This window comes from Hippopotamus amphibius, chromosome 5 (assembly GCF_030028045.1).
Source record: "Hippopotamus amphibius kiboko isolate mHipAmp2 chromosome 5, mHipAmp2.hap2, whole genome shotgun sequence".
NCBI classification, from domain to species: Eukaryota; Metazoa; Chordata; class Mammalia; order Artiodactyla; family Hippopotamidae; genus Hippopotamus; species Hippopotamus amphibius.
The window spans coordinates 17,606,280-17,621,304 of NC_080190.1; the positions used below are offsets into that span (position 1 = coordinate 17,606,280).

The following is a 15,025-nucleotide window of genomic DNA, read 5'->3' on the forward strand; positions in this document are numbered from 1 at the left end:
CATGAGGACCAGCGCCCTTACACAGCTAAGATGAAAATTCAGCTCACATTCCTAGGCAGTGCAGTTGTGCATTCAACACCCAGATGGCTCAATAAGGGAACCAGAGGCCAACAGGGCAAGCATACTTACAGCAGGGGCTGAGTGCCAAGAAAAGAGACTAACACAAACCAGACATGCTATAAACACGTGTTAAACGAACCAGTGTTGCCTCACATATCTCAGCGAATGCTGCGATGCATCTTCCGTTCTACAGGAGGTAGGGAGTAGGGGAGAAAAGTCTACAAAGTATTGTTTGCACCGTAGCTTTAGGTTAAATGAAGACACTGAATCCACAAACCAGATTCTTTTTACAGTGAAGGGGAAAGAGGTCCTTGAACGGGATGCAAGTGGATGTTCACACTTAGGAGAGTCATGCCTGGAAGCGTTAACTATTTTCCAAATCTGCTGCGAGGCCCCCATTTGCCCAAAGCTCAACTACCACGTCTTTTGCTCCTCCTCCCAATACAGGATTCTCCCCACCAAAACCTCCCACCGCAGACCTGCCCTCCCAGCCAAAGCTCCCAGCCCTTCTCCAACCTTCCATGCTCTCTCCACTTCCAGGCCCCTGGCATCCGCTCAACACGCGACCTCAACGCCCGACCTCAACGTCCAGCGCCCAACGTCCGGCCCCCAACTACCGAAGCCCCGTAGCCCCACGCACTGCCTTTCCTTTCCCCATGCGCCTGGGAACCCTGACCTGGAAAGAGGCAAAAGGGCCGCCGACCCAAACCCGTCTCTGAAGCTTGGCCGTGGTGGCGTCTGCCCGCGCCCGGGTACCCTGCCTCCGAGATGCGCTCCCGGAACTCACCTCCCTCCTGGGGCCCAGCCAGCTCTCTGGCGCCTGCGCAGTGCGTGCCCACGTGCGGCCGCTGCGCCCACGTGCCTTGGGAGCGGCGCTCTGGCCCCGGTGGCGCATCTCTGTGCTCTAGGGCCGGTACAAAAGCTGCGGCCTCAGAGCGCGGTCCTCTGTGGAGACTTAAGACTGCCATCGTTGTCGCTTTTTCTCGAAAGGAGTCCCTGGAAACTCCAAGGGCGAAAATGCACACCTTGTCTCCACGAAGCTCACTTGAGTCGTATTGATCACTTAAGGCCTTAAAAAGTCTTCTCAAATCAACCCGCTGCTTCTTCCTGCTCACAGAAACTAGGTACACATGATCACACTGCCCTGAGAGCACATAATTATAAGTTGATGTTGCCCAAAGAAAAAAGATTTTTAACTATTTTTTGAACTATGACCTTAAAAAAACATTCAAAAGAAAAATGGTACCCTTACGTAATGATCACCCAGTTCAACATTATCAATTTACGATCAGTCTTGTCTGTATCTGTATCCCACATACTCTCCACCCATTGTTTTGAAGCAAATTCCGACTTGTATAGTTTTCTTTTCAATAGATTTTATTTTTAGAACAGTTTTAGAGCTACACATAGATTGAGAAGATAGTATGGAGAATTCCATACTCTTCATAAGCCCAGTTTCTCCTATTGTTAACATTATATTAGTAGGATACGTTTGCTACAATTAAAGAAACAATATCGATACATTATTACCGAAGTCCATTGTTCATGTAGTTTCTACCTGTTATTCTTCTTCTGGGCCAGGATCCCATTCAGGATAACACATAACACACTTCATTTAGTTGTCATGTCTCCTTAGGCTCTTGGCTGTGGCAGTTTTGCAGACTTTCCTTGTTTTGATGGCCTTCACGGCTTCCAGGAGTACTGATGAGGCATTTTTGTAAGCTGCCCAATTAAGGGAATTTGATGTTTTTCTCATGATAAGAGGGTAGTTAATGGGTTATTAGAAGGAAGACTACAGAGGTAAAGCGTCATTCCTATAGCATCATATCAAGTGTACACTCTATGAGCATGATTTATGACAGTTGATATTTTCCATGATCACCTGAGTAGTACTTGTCAGGTTTCTCTACTCTAAAGTTACTCTTTTTCCTCATCCCTTTACATACTATACACTTTGGAAGAAGTCATTACGTGCAGTCTACACTTAAGGAGTTATGCTTCCCTTCTTTAAGATCATAGTACCTACAGAAATTATTGAGAATTCTTTCACATGGGAGATTTGTCCCTCTTCTATTTATTAATATGTTCAATTACCTCTCTTAATAGGGACTCATAGATTTTGGGTTACAATCCAGCACTGCTTTATTTCCTTGCTCAAACTGTTCCAACTTTGGCGATTGGGAGCTCCTTCAGTTCTGTTTTTGTTCTCCTTTGACGTACTCCCATCAATGTGGGGTTGTTTTTATCTTTTAGAGCATGTTCTTACTTTCTGGGATATTGTATGTTTGCACCCATATATATTTAAGTATGTACTTTTAAAAGATTATGACTTAAAAAAATCACCAAAATTTATCCCACCTTTAAAAATGATTACGTAATGTCATGAAATTAGTATTTAAAATTTCTGCAGACTCTCAAACGATTTTTAATAGTATGGTCAAATCAGATCCTACATTTGCATTCAGTGATGTATTTTAAAAAGAGATTTCTTGCAACTTATTTATTGAAGTAACTGCAGTTTTTCTCACAATTTTGTTGATTACCTCCTCTATCTTTTTCTCTGCATTTATTACCCGAAATTCTATGAACTTTGTCACATCAACTACTTGACTGAGATTCAGTTTGTAACAGAAAAGGTAGGATGCTTGATTCTTTTATCAGTTTTCAGAATGTGATGATTCTTTGGTATCCTCCAAAGGTGACCAATGACGTTTTAAAAAATAAGCACACTCATTGATTTTTAACCCGGTAGATGTCTCACTTGCTGTTTTCTTTGAATGCTAAAATTGTCCTATCTTTGACCAGTGGGAACACCTTTGAATTGGCTCCTGAATCTTTTTGACACAAATCCTGTGATGTTTGCTTTCTTCTTTGCTTTCTGGTACAACCAAAATGTCCTAGGCTTTCTTGCACATTTCTTGCCCCAAATGTAGATTTAGCCTTTGAGCTCCAAGGGGAGCCCAGGTGACTTGTAGTGGGAAATCATATTTAGAGATGATAGAATAGGGGTGTACACTGTGTTGATCATTGTTCTAGGGCTTTCTAGTGGACAGCCTTTTTTTTTTTAATGGAAATGAAATGCACCATGAATTCATACTGATATTTCTAAATTCAATTTAGTAAACCATACTGATGCTTCCAAATTCAAATTTAGGATTGTAGTGTTTTTACTTAATTTCTTTCATTTTTATATTCGTATTTGCTTTTTCCAATACTGAAAATCTTGGTTCCCAAGGATTATGTATATGCTTTATACTAAAATATTTCAGAAATAACAGTATGAATGTTATTAATGATAATATGCATACTGAAAAAGCTTAAAGTTTCTTTTCTTATTTTTCCTCTTGAAATAATACCTCAATAGGAAGGTTTGGTCGCTTTATTGTTTAGAAGTCAAATCATTTCTTCACTGTCACACTTTAACTGCATAATGTGTTTTAATCAGTATCTTCATTTGAGGAGGGAGGTGTCATTTCCTGTTGAAAAGGAAAGAGGCACAGAGTTACACAATGTTGAAATTTTTAAAGTGGGGTTTGTTTTTGATTTTGTTTTTTGGGTTTTTGTTTTTGGCGGATTTTTTTTTTCCAGCAGTTAGTATCAAAGAAGCTTAACATAAAAAGAAGTTTTGCTTTACAAACTCTCGAATTGACTTGTCAGAATTAACTGTATTCACTCAGGAGTCGTACATAAGAAATGTTAAATCAAAGAACAGCGCGTGAGTGGACAGAGTAGGTTTGCAAAACCTCCAGACTGGAACTGCTCACCTTCTCCGGACGCGATTAGGCAACTATATTCAGTACACATCCTCCACGCTTCCCCCCCCCGCGTCAGTACACTTTTGTTTTTTTTTGCTAATTCTTGAGCAGCTCCAGCGTGTGAAACCCCATGCTGCGTACTGGGATGAGGACACTTCCCGAGCTCAAGATTCACAGTCTGGTTCAGTAGACGAACGCACCAACAGTTTCTTATCAAACAATGGCAGTAGGTGCCACGCGATGGACTCGAACGCGGGGTTATGGAAACCCCCAGAGCCCCTCCTGCAGATGAAGTGCCTGACAGGGGCAGGTAGGCTGCTCCTGCGGACACCGCCCACGTCAGGTGCAAGACTTACGCATCGAAGCTGGGAAGTCACAATTCCGAATTTTCTTTTTTTACAACTTTACGTCCCTAAGATGAGTAAGTAAGGGCCAAAGGGTGAAAAGGGATCATCTCCAAGGATCGAGTCCTACAGGAAGCAATAACCTGCTTGGGTCGGGGAGGGGCGTAAGAGGTAGGACGGGACTACAGGCGGGAGAGCCGGCTCGCTGAGTCAGCCTGGGGGCGGGTGCCCAGCAGAGCTAAGTGTCCCGCACGGTGCTCGCTGGGCAGGAGACGGCGCCGCTCCGGCCCCGCCCACTGCAGACAGGTTACCCAGGCGCCAAGGTGCGTTGCGTCACGCCGCCCGCGCCGCGTTGATTGGCTCCTCCAGCGAGCCCCGCCCCCTCAGCTGTAGCGGGGCCGGCTTCGGCGTCGCCGCCATCTTTGTTGATGTGTCAGCTCCGCGGGGGCTTGGAGAAGCCGCGGCGGGCCGAGCGTGGTGTCGGCCCTGTTCCCCGCCGCTGCCCCTACCCCCCGCACGTCCTGGTCTGCGGGACCCCGCCATGGAGAAGTTGGCCCCAGGGCGGGAGCTCCAGCGGCCCCTTTAGGGGTGTGGCCCGAGGCTCGGAGAAGTGGGGTAAGTGCCCGGGGGGCGCCCGGGGCCGACCGGGGAATCCCGGTGGCGGCGCGAAGGGCTGCCCACCTCCCGCGCCGTCCTTCAGGTCCCGGGGCGGCTCCCGCCTGGCTTTTCGAGAGGGCGAGGCGAGCGCTGGGGGAAGGAGTTCGGAGTCCCCTTCTCTCCCTCCCTTCCTCAGTCCCCGGCCGCCGGGGCTTGTGGGGGCCGCCTTCCAGATTGGTGCCTAGAGAGCGGCGGAACTTGGGCCGCTTGCCGGGTCTCCCAGTGCGAACTGCCGCTGAGCCCTGCCCGCTTGGCCATCCCTCGTAGACTCAATCGCCTGTTTCTCCTTTCCTCTCCAAGTTGACTGTGTTCGTGTTTTATGTTGACTTTTTTAAACCCTCTTCCAAACGCTTCCATTACTGTGATTGTAAGTAATTGAGAGGCGATTCTCTGGGAGCGTGGATATGAGAGAAATCATCCTTGGTGTTTATGTTGCCTTTTTTTCTAAGGACATAAAGAGATGTGATGATAAACCTTGGTTGGTAAGGATCATATTTCAGACTTGAGCCGCTGTCAAACCTGTAAAATGGTAAAACCCTTTCTATATGTTCCCTAGTAGCAATCTTGGGGAACAATGCAGGTGTAATGGTGTAATTATTGCTCCGCTGTTAACAGTTTAATAACTAGCTAATATTTACATTTTGATTTTGTTTAGAGAAAAGCGGCCTGGATTTGGAACATCTGGATTATCTTTGACTTGTTAACCTTGTTACCTAGGAGCGTTGTATAGGATAGTAATGCCATGCAGTCCCAGGCATTTGGCAGTTTTCTCTTTGTATAGGTGTGTAATGTACCTTTGATCCCTAGGTTTTTAATCGCTTCTAAAATGATAGGTTGGGAGTTTTTCTAAGGAAAATGTGCGGCAAATCAGTCGAAGTGTTTCAAGAGGTGTGCTGGTAGTCACCAAAAGAAAAAAAAGTCTACTAAGTGTTTAGGTATGCTAATTGTGGGTGTAGCCTTCCCAGCTACTAACTACACCATCATATTTGCAGTGTGTAGGAAGATTAAGGTTCAAGAGATATTGATAGTAAAACTGAACTGTCTGCTTGTGTATAAAGTATACTTTTCTCTGTACAGCTACTTCTAGTTCTTTACCCATCATTACACAAATAGAAAACAGTGATGATTGGCCTAGGGTTTTTTTTTTTTTCGTTGTTTTTTTTTTCCTTTTAGGTCCTTTCCTGTTATTTTAAGTTAAGTGATTCACAAATCTTGCAATATTAAAGAATTAAAATTCATTACATTGTAATAGACAAGCATGTGTAATTATTGAAGGTTCTACCTGGAAATGCCTGGATTGTGTTTGTGTTGGTTTTTATTCTTTTTAAGACCTTGTCTGATTCATAATAGATGGATATGAACTCAGAGTTTACTTTAAACAGTGGAGATTCCATGGAGTGTCATTGGTATTTCAGAGTCTTCTTTATTGCTAATAGGAAAGGAGTGATGTAGCACAGTAACCACTCTTTAACCTTGTAGTTCCTTCAACCATAAACTAAAGAGTTGTTCTTTGATGCTATACAATGACAGCATAGCTAGTGATGTTGCTTATTATATTCAATTTAAAACCATCTATTTACAGTTACATGCTGACATCCTGAAATGAAGGTAAAACAGTGAAGTAGAGTCACTCCTTAGGAAGAGATGATAGCTTGAAGCAGCCTTTATTTAGAGATTTAGAAAAATCGTCTTTCCCTTTGAAGCATGGCAATCTGTATTAGTTTTTCAAATTCATCTGACAGTTTCATGTTAAAATAAGACTCCTTAACCTCAAGTTTTGTTTCTTTTCTTTAAATAATTAAAGCTGATTCTTGAATTTCTCATAAACCGGTCACATGGCCTGCAGTGTTGGGAATGTTAAGCTCATTGTCATTTCAGGACAACCTTGGAAGCATAGATAGTTACATTTGCAAATTAACCCTGTAATCTTATCATATTATTTCAGATGTCACCTTTGAACTTTCTCAGCTACTGAGATTTTAAAAATCTGTTTGGGCTAAGAAGTAAACAAATGAAAAAGTATTGGCATGAAGGGGCAATAGACACAAAGTGGAAATCAAACCCAGCAAAGTATTGATTGGATTGTGAGTATAATTGTCTGTCATTAAGACGCATAAACTGTTAGTCTACTTCAGGGATGATTATGTAGTAGCTAATGAATAATTTAATTTTTTTTTTTGATAAACTACATTGTACCAGATTAACCAAGCCCAGGCCAAAGGTGGCTTCAAAATTTAAACATTAACCAGAATGTCTTAATATAAATATAAGGCAGACTTAAAACTTACCTTAATTTTTTTTTAAGTTATTACCCTTCCTTTTTGAGAAGGGAGCTATAGGTCAATCCCCCCTCCCCCCCTTTTTTCTTTTAGTTTTCAGATTTTGAGGGGAAATTAGCTGAAAATACTTCTCATGTTTTCTCAGACTCATTAAAGTTCATTTGGTGAGCTCTACACAAGTAACTTCAACATGAGATTTCTATATTAATAACTTTTCTGCTTTAAAAATTGCATGGATCTAAGATACCAAACTGATAATATGACATATAACTTGATAATGTGATATATGATGTGGCTACTTAACCTCTATTTCCTGGCATCTTGATGTACCATAATTTCTTCTGTTATTGTGTCACAGGATTTGGTACTATTTGGAGTGGGGGTGTCCTGCTGCATCTATTGCCCCGAGTCTTTTCAACATCTTTTTTTTTTTCTTTGTAATATAGTGTACATATTGTAAAATTCACAATGCCCTAACCCCTGAGTGCAAAGCTAAACAAACCCTTACAGGGATAATTGACCTTGGCCTCATGTAATATACTTTTTAACCTAGTGGACCAAAGACAAATTTTAAGAGCTAGTGATATGTTCACATAAAGGAAACAGTATTTTAAAGTTAAATTTTACCCAAAAGCTTAGTTACAATATGACTACTTTACAAATATATCTTCCTTTTGATGAGACTAACCTAGAGTTCTTTGAAATAACCAGCTCAGTTTTTAATTGCTTCTGATTTTAATTGCTGTTTTAGAACCTTGTTAGAACTGGTCAGAAAGATAAGTTATTATTTTGTTTATGCTGCTTTCAGAGTGTATTTGGGGAATGTGTAAAAGACCTTTGGATGTACTTACTTTTCCTTCAAAGGACAGTAAACCATTATATTGAAGAACAGGCGTGCCCTCACAGGCTTAACTTGCTTATCTTAATGGACATTATTTGAGAAGCTTTAGCTGGTATTATTTGAGACTCAAATGGTACAATTTGTTAGTTTAAAATTTATAGTTTGTTGTAAATAACATTTATGCTGAACTGAGTCACATGTTTCTTTGGACTTAAACACTCATGCATATTTTATATAGCTTCTGATGAAACATTGACAGACCTTCAAATTAAAATACTGTAAACACAAAGAGTAAAAGATTTAACATAAATTTTATATGTTGGTCCACTACACCAGAATGTAAACTCCTGAAGAGGTGTCTGTTTTATTCACTGCTGTGTTCCCAGCACATAGAACAGTGCCTGAACATAATACATGCTCAGTACATATTTGGTGAATGAATGAATGAATATCTAGTTTAGAAATGTATTTCTGGCTTGGTACTTTCGTGTGAGGCTTGTATGTTTGATAATCTGTTACCAAATATCTGGATTGGATTCATTTGTATTTGCATTTATTGAATAAGCTTAAGTTCTTCTATTGTTTATACTGCTTATTACTGGGAAGCAAAAAATAGTACTAGAAGCTGTTAGAGACAACGTTTTCATTTATAAGGCTCTTGTATGGAAATAATTTTGTAGAATTGCTAATTCTTTGACTAAGAAATAAAATCCACCGTGGATAATGGTTGGCTTTAAGGCAAGTAAAAACTGTTTCTTGACCAGTTGCCTACAGCTGATGAGCTCCAGTAAGAGCGAAACCACTTCTCACTCCACTGAAAATTTTGAAGTGCGAATTGGTCCTGTAGTACTGTGTCAGAAACAGAAATAATGCTGGGGGGAAAAGTGCTTGAATGAAGAGGAATTTTGTGACTGTGCTGAATTTAAATACAGTATTTTCCCCTAATGAATAAGAGTGCTAAAAAGTCAAATAACCTGTGTTATTTATTACCTCAAAAAAGCAACAGATATTGTAATCTATAATTGTAGTCACTATCTATATACATGAATGTGAATTTGATTTGTACAAGCGCTTCTTAATTAAAACAGTCTTGTAAACAAATGTCGTTTTACGTCCCACCCCTTTAATATATTCCTAGCCTATTCCATCCTCTGTAGCTTTAATGATAACTACCCCCTTTATCCCCACCCCACAAGAAAAAACTTGGACAGCAGCCAAATTGGCCTGCATCAGCTTTGCCAACTGGAGGCCCACAAAAGGACTCGGCTGGCTGTTTTTTCCTCTGGTTAATAGTGGACAATCAAGCTCATCATGGCTCCCCTTCCTGCACCATTCTTGTATAGTTATTTACTCTCTGGTGATGGCTTTTACATGTATACACATAAATCTTCTTTAACTCCTCTCCTTTTCCTTTTGCCTCCAATCAGTATTCATTTGAGCATCAGAAAACTAAGTTTGCAAGCTAAGTGGTTATCAGATGCCAGTTTATATGAAGACTTTTTTCAAAGGTCATGGGTATATTACTGAGCAACAGGATAGAAAATACTTGTCTTTTGAGGTTGAACTAAAGCCTTCTTTAGTTTACAGGAGGCTAATATGTAAAACAGAGTCTAAGATGAGGTAATTATAAAAACAGGTTTTCTTTTTAACCTAGTGAATATCCAGCAGAATGAGACCTTTTTGTTGTTCCACCCTCTAAATGCCTTTCAACGCCTCAACTCATTGTGTAAACCCAGTCCCACCCTCAGTGATAACCACTGAACAGGCTTTGCAAGAATGACTGTAAAAGTAGTAGAGAATATATTTGTTAGATTTATTTATTTATTGTTATTATTATATTGCTTGAGATTTAAGAAGTTTGATTCAGTTCAGAGTGAGGTTCCTCTTCCTTGCAAGTACAGAGATCATTTAAAAGGCTGTTCAGAAATGTCACAAGGAAGGCTGCAACTGTGTACCTGATGAGTATAAATGCAATGTTTTCATTTACATGAGAGATTATTTTTGTGCTTGCCATGAGGGAAAATTTGGAGGAAAATGTGGCCTTAGAATATGTTCTTTAAATATAATTAGGCTCTGGATAGACTGAAGGGAAGGACGTTCTAGGTTAGAGCAAAGCCATGGAAATGTTAACATGCATATTGTTTGGAGGAATCTTGAGTAGACTGGTCAGGGACTGGTAAAGTAGTATAGTGAAGTACTGGGATTTTAGGATTGTGTTGAGCGATAAGATTGGAAAAATAGTACAATTGGTTTATTGAGAGAATTGCAACTCTGAGGTAGAAACATGAAATGCTCACAATCCCCTCCACTTCCCTCTGAGGTGCAGTCCTTTAATATCTTTGTTTGATGTCATAAATCTTATGCTGCCACTTTTGATTACTAGGAAAAACTTATTCCAGAAATTAAGACAGGTTTCAATCACTTATAAAACAAAAGCAACAAAAATGTTAGTCATAAACTCTTTCTTCTCGGTAAAGAAATGTTGAAGTTGTCAGTACCCAGCTGCTTGGACTAAAGAAGAAGTGTAATTTGACTCTAAAATATGTTCCCTCTTGTTTCTCTAACTAGCCCTTTTGAAGTTGGGGAAGAAGACCAGCCAGTGGAGGCAGAGTTCTCACTATCTGAAATTTTAAAGAGAGAAGAGATAGCTCTGGCCTTTTTCTGGTCCATCTGATTGTATTTGGTGGTGATCTCTGTGGAGGTGGTATGTGTAGATTTTGGGGGGCAGTGTTGTAGCTCCCTGGACCCTGTGCCATTGAGGACCCACTTCATAGGGCAACTCCTACTCCCCTTTGGCAGAGCCAGTGTAGCATACGCCTCAACCCCTTCTCTGAATTGGATGACACAGGAGGGAGAAGTGGAGTGAGACTGAGAAACCAGCAATTCAAGTGTTCCAGGTAGGAAGTTATCAGGCCTGGGTTGGGTTGCAGGTCGGGCACACTGACAGTAGAAAGGAGGTATAATTGCAGGAGACATGAAATTAGTAAAAGAATGTGAGGGTAAAGAAAAGGAAGGAGTCATGACTGAGAAAAATGATACCATTGACAGAAATAAAAAAGATTATCTGGGGGTACTCAATTTTAGGAGCTATTGTTATGATTTTGGATTTAGTCATTTTCGAGTTGAACGACTGGAAATGCCTGCATTCATTCGAGATTTTATTATAGATGTAGAGATAGAGTGAAGACAGAGATAATTCGTTACCTGTAACTCAAGAACACAGGAGTGAAAGTAATTAAAGTGGGCATCATCTATGAGTTTTTGGTTTAAGTTATCAAAGTGGATGAATTCTAGGAAGGAAAATAAAGTTGAGGACTGAGCCCTGGGGAATATGAAAGCTAGATGAGAAGATAATTATTGTTTGCGTAATGCTTTTCTGTTGAAAAATCATGGCACTCGGCAAGAGCCTGAGAGTTCTCAAATGAGAGTTTCTTCTTACTTGCTGTCTATGCTGGGGAGTCACAAAGCCTTCATAGACTCATTCTCTTTTAGATTCTTTATCTGCTATCCATTACATTTGGTCAGCCCTAAGTTTGACTTCAATAGATACCACATAGCGTTGACTAATTATGATGTTTCTAAATTAAGATTTCAAATTCAGCAGCAACACATTCACAAGTTGTATCTTAAAATTAGTTACTTTGAGGAAGGTAAAGTAGGTGGTTATTGTCCCTGTTTGAGAATTATTTTACTTTGTCCTAGATTTGGAATACAGCATACTCATAATGCTTTTTATTACTGTATTTATTTATATTGCCTAAACCAAACCTTTATTGCTAGTGTGGACTTTGTCTTAGTATACAATATATGCATCAAGAAAATAATGATAATTCAGTTGTTTGGAAATGTGTTATACAGGTAGGTGATTTTTAGTATTTAAGGCCAATGTCTGTATTAGTTGATGCCAGAGTATTTAACAAACAAGCTGGTTTTCTTTTCCTTTCTTAGGATTATTCTTCCCATTTTTTGCGTTCCTAGTCCTTAAATACTACTTTTGTCATATTACTTCTGTGCTTTAATTCAACAAATATTTGAGGACCTAGTATATGTGAGAAATTCTGTAGTTTAATCAAGTCTACGAGTCTATCATGACTTAGCATCCTTAACAACATTCACTCCTGCATGTCATTCTGAGGATTCTACCTGACTATCTTCTCTTACCCTTTTTCACCATCCTCTACCTCCACCACAGACCAATGTAAATATGTATCTTTAATTTAAATATTAATCTTTCTGTTTTCCATAGGTACACCTTACATCTGGAAGTATTTCCTCCCTAGTTTCAAAACTATGATCTGCCCACTTTTTTTATCCAACCTCACATGATTTCGGTATATGCTTTGTTGATACCTGACTAAAGAAGTTGACAGTTCTTCATCAGGATTGCTGGAATGTTTTATATTTTTCTGTCTCAGGATAATTTTTGAAGTTGACTAATTTTCAGGAAATAGCTAAAATTAGTAACCCTCACAAACGGCATAAAATATATTTTAACATTGTTGAATTTGTTTTGTAAATGTTTCTTTTGTGACCCGGGCAATGCATATGGGGTCCATTTGCGTTGTACTGAACCAGTATTGCGTGTTCTTGATGGGAATGTTTGGAAAAATGCCACAATTCTTCCTGCATCCCTGAAAAATGAATTCCTGTCAGGGATCCTTTACACCCTGACTTTCTTTTTTTTTTTTTTTTAACACCTTGACTTCTTTCAGTCCAGCTCTGGGTGTCTAAGCTATAGGTATCTGTGTTTTGTTATTGTTTAGTTTTCTTTTGCAGCAAATATTTATCATCATTAATATACATTGTTTTATTATCTTCATTTGTAATTTCTTGCCTAGTATTTTCATTGCTATCTTATTTCCCCAATAGTTTCTTACAAATTCTTTAGGTAGTCTTTTTTTCCTTTTGTGGAGCTGAAGGAATTCTAAACAATTCTCGGGCACTAATCTTCCCGTTATTAGTATCATTTCATACCCAGTATCTTATGGGGGTGATTGGGGAATGCCAAACTGCAACTGAGGTGAAGTTGTAGGACTGGATTGAAGGAGAAAAGAGAATGAGCCTTTGTAGCACCTGACCTGTTGTGGCTCACTTGGATCAGCTGTTATATTCTTTTTTTTCCCCCTCAAGGAAGGAATTTGTAAAGAATTATTGGTGGTAAAATGTGCAGCCTTAGTTTTTCCACATCATGGAATGTGTGTAAATATATATGGGGTCTTGGTTTAAAAAAACTTTTAAAAAAATTGTTTTGACTTTCTTAGATGTGAAACGAAGATCAGATTTGAAGAAGTGCAGAGTGAATTGGTGCCAGTCAGCATGTCAGAGAGAGAGCACATAGCCTCCATTTCCTCTGAGCAAAATATTGAGAAGACATCTGAAATAAAGGAAGACTCATGCAACTTGTTTTCTGGTGATGAAAGCAGCAACTTAGAAAATGAGTCCAAACTGTTGTCATTAAACTTTGATAAAACTTCATGTCAGCCTAATGAACACAATAATCAAATTGAAGCACAGGAAAATTTTATTCCAGATCATGGTGGAGGTGAGAATTCTTGTGCTAAAACAGACATATGCGCAGAAAATTCTGAACAAATAGCTAATTTTCCTGGTGGAGATTTTACAAAGCAAGTTTTGAAAACAAATGAAGCAGAACAAACAGTAACACAAATATTGGCGGACTTAAGGTCATCTACATTTACAGAAGCAGCTAATCAAGAGACTTATTCAGAAAGTCCTTATGATACAGACTGCACCAAGAAACTTATTTCAAAAATAAAGAATGTTTCAACATCAGAGGATTTGTTGGAAGAAATAGAATCTGAGCTCTTATCTACTGAGTTTGCAAAAAAACACCAAGTACTAAATGGAATCAATAAGGGAGAAAATGCATTAGTTATGTTTGAAAAGTGTGTGCAAGATAAGTATTTGCGACAGGAGCACACCATAAAGAAGTAAGTTTTTTATTCTTTCAGGTTATATTTTTCCACAGGGATTAAAGATTGAATAAGGAAGGTATCATTTTATTTACTTTTTATTTCCACAATAGAACCATGCACATAGTAGTTGAGTAATTGAGCAAAAGTCAAGTTTGCCTAGTTATTTAATATATAACTCTTATCTTTTTTAGAATGTGGTATCATTTTCATTATTTTAGAAATAATAGGTAAACTTTTTATAAGATATATAATATACATATGTCAAATACATTAACATATATAGAAACATAATGTATCTACGTATAAAAGCACTGTTTTGAATATGATTCAAAACTTATGTTTTACATGTCTTAGTATATAAGTTTAAAAGAATAAATGTTTTGTTAAAGTAAGTTTATTAAAGACCTAGAAATATTTAAAGACAACTTAAACTTTTCAGTTTTGAAAGAATGTAGAGCATAATATTGTCAGAACTAAGATAAATTCAAAAGGAATGAGGAGTCATAAAGTTCAAAAAATTTTCTTAAAATTCCCACTGTAAATTCATCGCTTTAAAAAATTAAAATTAGGAGAACAGAAGAATTGATTTATTATCATTCAGTAAATAAGAGCATAATTATTTTTAGACTTCTTTTGGATTTGTAGAGTTAATTTCTATTTTAACAACCATTTAATTTAATTTTATCTTTTCCTAATAATAATATATCACCCTGTGTTTTTATTTTAAATTTATATATGTAAGTGATGCATATGTTTAGGTACTCTTCTAACCTTTAATAAAGGAAAATAAAACTTGCTAGCCTTCACTAAAATACAGACTGAGTCTCTTTTTAAAAAAATGATACTTAAAATTTTTTGAAATGAGAGGGGTGTGTGTAGAGAAAGGGGAGGAGGAAATCTATACCCTAGAGGAGGATGACAGAAGCAAATATACCATAATCCAAATATTGCTGGATATTCAATTGGCTTTTTTTTTTTTGGGCACACGGGCTTAGTTGCTCCGTGGCATGTGGGATCTTCCTGGAGCTGGGATCAAACCCATGACCTCTGCATTGTCAGGTGGATTCTTAACCACTGCACCACCTAGGAAGGCCTCAATTGGCTTTTAATGATGTCCTTGCTTCTAGTCTTTAACAGATTATCAGTGGATCAG

At 38.8% G+C, this 15,025-nt stretch overlaps 2 protein-coding genes across 7 annotated transcripts in view; one reads left to right on the plus strand and one right to left on the minus strand.

Annotated features, from left to right (window-relative positions):
- Positions 1-4,309, minus strand: part of TDRD1 (tudor domain containing 1) — a 53,681-nt gene extending 49,372 nt beyond the window's left edge. For 3 of the 5 annotated variants that reach the window (XM_057737477.1, XM_057737479.1, XM_057737475.1), the window contains exons 1-2: positions 3,825-4,277; positions 3,417-3,536 (exon numbers count right to left, since the gene is read on the minus strand). The gene's annotated coding sequence lies outside the window, so the exon portion shown is untranslated. Of the gene's footprint in view, positions 1-847; positions 983-3,416; positions 3,537-3,824 lie in introns of those variants that run through there. The other 2 variants (XM_057737476.1, XM_057737478.1) reach the window with 2 other exon arrangements.
- A 261-nt stretch (positions 4,310-4,570) lies between these two features.
- The window catches only part of CCDC186 (coiled-coil domain containing 186), a 43,090-nt gene continuing 32,635 nt past the window's right edge, over positions 4,571-15,025 (plus strand). Inside the window, exons 1-3 of one of the 2 annotated variants that reach the window (XM_057735243.1) lie at positions 4,571-4,774; positions 6,762-6,900; positions 13,198-13,887. In XM_057735243.1, coding sequence (XP_057591226.1) covers positions 13,253-13,887 — 635 coding nt within the window. In that variant the 5' untranslated portion in view covers positions 4,571-4,774; positions 6,762-6,900; positions 13,198-13,252. The remainder of the gene's footprint in view (positions 4,775-6,761; positions 6,901-13,197; positions 13,888-15,025) is intronic. The other variant, XM_057735242.1, reaches the window with a different exon arrangement.